This window comes from Octopus bimaculoides, chromosome 1 (genome assembly GCF_001194135.2).
Source record: "Octopus bimaculoides isolate UCB-OBI-ISO-001 chromosome 1, ASM119413v2, whole genome shotgun sequence".
NCBI lineage: Eukaryota > Metazoa > Mollusca > Cephalopoda > Octopoda > Octopodidae > Octopus > Octopus bimaculoides.
Genome location: NC_068981.1, coordinates 78,949,759 through 78,956,146, shown reverse-complemented (window position 1 = coordinate 78,956,146; position 6,388 = coordinate 78,949,759). Strand labels below are relative to the sequence as shown.

The 6,388-nt window shown below is 34.6% G+C and overlaps 1 protein-coding gene across 1 annotated transcript; it reads right to left on the bottom strand.

Moving 5' to 3' along the window:
* Positions 1-1,062: 1,062 nt before the first annotated feature.
* Positions 1,063-1,671, bottom strand: LOC106867766 (uncharacterized). The gene has a single exon (XM_014912745.1). The coding sequence runs from the start codon at positions 1,669-1,671 to the stop codon at positions 1,063-1,065; it is 609 nt and encodes a 202-aa protein (XP_014768231.1).
* Between the last annotated feature and the right edge of the window lie 4,717 nt (positions 1,672-6,388).

The following is a 6,388-nucleotide window of genomic DNA, read 5'->3' as shown; positions in this document are numbered from 1 at the left end:
CAGACACACACATATATATACATATATATATATATATGTATATACACATACATACACATGTGGACATGCACACTCACATAAACTTGTATACACAATCATATACACACATTTATATTTACACATACACAAACATCTAAATGTTTACTTATATTTTTTTTAAAATAAAAATAAGAAATACATCTACACAAATATGCTCCCATACTTATTCACAAGTACACTCATATTTGAATATATAAACAAACCTATGTTTTAATAAATACATTTTTACACAAAAATGTCCATACATCCAAAAAGTCATACGTAAATGCATATTTATATATTTAAAAAAAAATAATATTGATAAGAGTCATGTATATATTTACTAGTAGTAATACCTGTTGTTGATCAGGTAATCCCTTTTACCCTTTTTTGGGAGCCACATTCAAAGTATTATTATATATATAATTTACTCCTCCTATATGTGTGTATTTTTATAAGAGAAAATCACGTAATAATTGAAGTAGAAGAAAAAGATCAATTTCATACATGAACTTCTGTTTCTTTATTATATGACAATAATAAGTGAGTTGTATGTGTTATTTTATTTATCAATACATTACTGGCAATCATATGATACACTTCATTTAAATAGATAATTTAATTGTTCTTGAATGTGATGATAGTAATGGCAAATTAAGGTACTGAAGTATTCATGTTGCATTAGAAGTGAATATATCTTTATAAGCAATGTTTTTTTGTTTTATTTCAGGGTGAATAAGCAAAAAGATTTGGCCATGTGAAAAGTATGGTTCTTCAAGTTGCAATCTAGCAACTTTAAATTTTTGGCCCTGACTTTTATTAATGCTCACGGCAAAAGAAACTCGGATAGGGAACTGTAACCACTTAATTTGGAACGGGACATTAGATAGTATAATTGGTATGTGAGGAATGAAGACGGTCTCACCTTTATCACAATCAGTGAGAATATTTGCCTCAATGCATAAGTTTGTTCACAATTAGTCTTGTACCATTGCATAATTTTGGTTGAGACAAATTACGCAATAACATAATAGAAGACCCTTTCTACAGCTGAAAACAATAAGGAGTTGAACCTGATGATTCTAGTGAGTTCAAAAACTCGATGGAGTAATTAACACTATCCTGATCATCAACAGCACTGTCAATTGAGTTATAAGTGCAGACTTCTCCTGCAAGTTTATTCAGTAGCATATTATTAATGTTATTTACAGCAACATTTTTTGGAACCAGAATAGCTTGTTCACTGATCCAATTTGTATTGTTGTAATTATGAAGAAGATTCAGTAAGATTTCAGCCACCAAATCATTGGTAGAATCAGCTGAATTACATATTGGATTGAATGTAAGAAACTGTTCTTCATCAATTGCAGCGAGTTTCAAAAGCTGCTCTGCAAATAGTTCAAAAGTTGAAGTGTTTTCACATGGTGCAGAAGACCTTATTAAAGCATTGTGCTCATCCACTTTTGTTCCTCTTGGAACAACTGGTAGAGTTTGTCGGAAGTCTGCTGGCAATAATACTGTGACATTTTCCATCATGGAATTACAATTTCTAATGTCTTGTAATGTTCTGTCCACAGCTTCAAAAGCTTTTTTGTGGGACATGGTACATTCATCCCAGACAATTAAGTGACATTTTTGTATTAGTTCACCCATTCCAGAATTTTTAGATATATTACAAACTGGATTTTCTTTGTTAGATAAATCTAAAGGTAACTTGAATGGGCAGTCTGATCTAATGTTGCGGCAATCCCAGCGGTAGCAGTAGCTAAAGCTATTTTATTTTCTTGACAAACTTTAGCCAGGAGAAGTTTAATTACTAATGTTTTCCCAGTACCTCCTGGAGCATCTAAAAAATAAAGTCCTCCTATGCTATTGTTAATTCTTTCTATGACAGTGGAATATGCACGATGTTGATCAGGCAGAAGCTTGGGAAGATTATCATTTATGTATATGGCTAGTTTCTCCATATCATAGGAAATTTCCCTTATTATTTCAGTGGAGAAACTGCTAAGATCCCCTCTATTAGTTAGTGGGAGACCTAAATTTTCTATAGGTTCACCTCCTATCGAAATAATTTGATCTATTTCAATCAAAGCCGTATTGTATATAGCATCAGTGAAACCAATATCTTGCTCAGGATTACTCAACTGAACTTGGTGTTTGAAATCTTCAGCAAGATCATTTCTGAACTTATTCCACAGTTCAACAGGATTACTTACTTCACAATTTTTGAGAATAATAGCAAAAAGACTTCTTAAACTCTTTGGTGTTTTTGATATTAAAGCTTCTTCCAATGTTGCTTCCCACTACTGATCATTTGCAAGCAAATCTAACTTCAAACATGCTTCTCGATATATTCTGCAAATCTCACCATCAACTTCTTTCAAACTTTCCCATGAAGTTGGTCCTCTTTTTACATGAAGAAGCATTCTGAGGTGAAAGCATTCATTTTCATTAGGATGTACAGTATATAGTCTACCAATTGTTGTACCAAACTTAATCTCAGAATGACCTTGAACCTTTGTACCGATTTTGCACCTATTACATTTATTACTCCATGTTTAATAAGAAGGAACCTCATGATATAGCAGCATTTTTGCAAAATTGTTCCCCCAACAAAGATTGAAGAAGGCTGTTAAAGTGGTATCCTTTGGATTTGAAACTTGATTTGCAGTTGTCTCAGCAGTGAAGTAAACCCTTTGACCATTTTCTAAATGCACAGAAAGTTGTTGAATGGCTGGGTGCCTTTCATGGATTGGGAATCCAAATATCTGCCAGAAGGCCTCATTACTGCTTATATATCTTCCTAATTGGTATTGTTTAACTTCGTTGTTAGTGTTTTCCTGAATGGCGAAAGAAGCAGCATCACTATCTATATTTATGTTTTTGCATACATACTTTATGCTCTTCATGGAGTTATAGTACTCTGCATTGATATAAGCATTGAAAATCTTTGATATAAGCATTGAAAGACAGAAATGGGCAATAAGAAACTATCCATCGATTGTCTACTTCACGATTTCCAACTTTGGCTCGCTCTCATCCATCTTATGCTTTCCTTCTTCTGTACATGGGATATCCATTATAACCAAATTGAGCGTGATAAATAAAATTATTTAGATAATTTTTTGTGCATTTTCCTTCCTTCATGCATGGTGACTGAGGGCTTTGAACACCACAAAGGTCATGAATAATATGAGATATCACAGTGACATAGAGTGTCCGATCAATGACAGAATCAGGGATTTCAGCTGAAATTATAGAATCAATTTGATTTGAGTTAATTTTTGTGCATAGCCAAAGTAAAATATGGGCATGAGGTAATTCCCTTTTCTGCCATTCCACTGTATACATGGAACAGTGAACTTCCTCAAAGATATACGATTTTGAAAAGAGGTGCATCGTCTTATTTAATTTTAAGTGAAAAACCTATGCTATGAGATAATGTCTATGATATGCTCATTGATCAAGAAAAATGCCATATATTTCAGGCCATTTTGGGTTACATGTAAAAGTTATAAATTAATCTGGTCTAATATATTTTCATACATATGTCATGCCATCTTATGTTCTTTCATGCATATAGCGGGGTCCACCTGTGAAGCTTGATGGAAGGATGCACTATTGCCATAGATTATTTCCATACCCATCATTATTTATGCTGCCCTGTAAGTGAATGTATGAAGCAACCCAAAGCTTTTTTGGTGTGTTCTTACATAGGTGAGTCTTTCTGATTCAATCTTGGCATACATGTCAACAACAAATTGTTGAAATAAATCCCTACTTCAATGCAATAAATTAAAACCGAAGGGTCTAAGAATAAGATGAAATGCATAAGAATCCATACACAATACAGTTTTTCTAGAATTTCTTCCTGCCTGAGAAATACCAAAGTGATATCCATCTGTTCCATATGGAAAAAGCAGAGCATCATAGAGCATCATAGGAGCGATGTGTATCACTTACCTGTTGAATGGAACAATCTCTACACTTTATAATTATATCCCATTTTCCAGTTTGTTCACCTGCTAAAATTATAACAACCCCATTAGTTTCTGGTGCATTGAAATGCCATGAATGCTCAGTTGGGGGCCTTACATCAGAATTGATCACCAATTGAAAATTTCTGCATTGTGTATTATCAAGGATACATTCGAAACTCCTGATATAATTATTATTGTTATGAAGCATTTGTTGTATTATGTCAAAGTGAAGCCCTTCATTAAGATTATACCTTGTTTCAGTTTGTTTTTGTATATTGTTGATGAAATAAACTTTATGGTCTTCATTTTCTAGTGGTAAAATACTACCAATTCAATGATATACTTGCCCTTGGATTTTAAATGTGGATATGAATCCTCCCTCATCCACAATATTTGCTCCAAATGAAGTCATTTAGATAGCATTATAATAGCATTGCATTTTTTGTAGAAAATGCTTCGAAAATGTTCCATGAAGAAACTTTTTCAGTTCTTCAAGAGGGTCAGGAAAGAAAGGTAGCATAATTTTCCTCCTCCAGCAACATAACCCAGGTGAGTAATAACATTGAGCCAACTTCAGATTCATAGCAATGATTGGGGTTGTAATTGAAAGCAGCAAGATACCATTGCTGACATGACCTACCTTCGTTGTGCCTGATCTGGTCATTTTCATGTCTATTGGCAGTTTCTTGTGGTGTTTCTTGCATATGATGTGATGCTCTTCGAAGACAACCAACTGCAAGTCATGCATTTCTTTTGTCATTGTTTTCTACTGCATGTTGAGCTGTCATTCTTTATTGGCTATCTGCAAGTCATGCATTTCTTTGATGTTTGGTTTCAGATGTGCGTTATGCTTTCTTTCTTCGTCAATCATCTGCAAGCTGTGCACATCTATCATTTCCATTTTCTGCTGCATGTTTGTGCATTCCTTCGATCTTCATTTTCTGCTGCACATCAAGCTGCCATTCTTTGTTGTCTATCTACAAGTTGTGCACTTCTTTGATGTTCAGTTTCAGATGCATGTCAAGTTTTTTTTTTCTTTGTTGATCCTCTGCAAGCTGTGCATGCCTGTCATCTTCCTTTTCTGCTGCATGTTGTGTGTTTCTTTGGTGTTCATTTTTTGACACTCTTTTTTTAGGAGACGTTTTTTTAATAAAGAATATGAGTATGTAATAGTCAAATGAAGTTACAAATGCTGTCTCCTGTCAGTGTCAGTGCTGAATTTCTGATGCTATATTTCAGGAATGCAAAGCAAGGTGTTGTGTGATAGAGAAGTTTAACTGGAGCAGTTGGCAGTTAAAGTGAAGCAGATCTGTAAGTTGGAATGCATGTTGTTGATGTGAATTTTCTTTTTGTGGGTGTGTCAATGGTTTTTGTTTCCCTGTCAAGTTCTGTCTGTGTGTGTCGTGCATCTTGCTTCACTATCGGATTCTCTCTGCCTATCTCAAAGGAGTTTGTATATCTATTTCTGAACCGACAAGCTAGAAAAATAGCTACATCATATATAACAATAGATTTACCAAATCCAGGTGACTGTGTGATGGCACTGAAAATGCCACAGGTGAAGTGGAACACCCATTTGTCATGGTTCCTTTTGACATTTGAATAGGCTGTATGCCCAAGGAGAGTTTAAAGATTGAGTTTTGAATTTGAACCAGGGTGAGACAACCCCTACAGTTTTTGCAGTTTTTAAATTCATTTTGATGGACAAGCAAGCAAACAGACACTGTCATATAGAACAATAGTTTTATCGAATCCAGGTCACTCATAATGTGAGTGAACTCGCGATGGTGCTGAAAAGGTCACAGGTCAAGTGGAACACCCATTTGTCATGGTTCCTTTTAACGTTTGAATACGCACAAGGAGAATTGAAAGATTCAGTTTCAAATCTGAACCAAGGTGAAACTACTCCAGATTTGCTGTCTTTACTTTCATTTTGACGGACAAACAGACAGCAATTCCATTTTATATATATAGATAATCATCATCATCATCATCATTTAATGCCCATTGTCAATGGTGGCATGGGATAGATGGTTTGACTGAGGCTGGCATACTGGAAGGCTGCGTCCAATCTGATTTGGCATGGTTTTCTATGGATGGATGCCTTTCATACCACTAACCACTCCAAGAGTGTAATGGGTGCTTTTACACGCCACTGGCATGGGTGCCATTTGCATGATACCAGTATCTTCCATGACTGCGATTTTGCTCAGCTTGATGGGTCTTCTCAAGCACAACATAATGCCAAAGGTCTCGGTCATTACCTCCATGAGGACCAGCATATATATATCAGCATCATTATAGTATATATATATATATATATATATATATATATATATATGTGTGTGTGTGTGTGTATATATATATATATATATATATATATTTGT

Bases quoted from the DNA above. Each gene is read 5' to 3' on its own strand.
- LOC106867766 (XM_014912745.1), bottom strand. From the start codon at position 1,671: ATGGGTGAACTAATACAAAAATGTCACTTAATTGTCTGGGATGAATGT.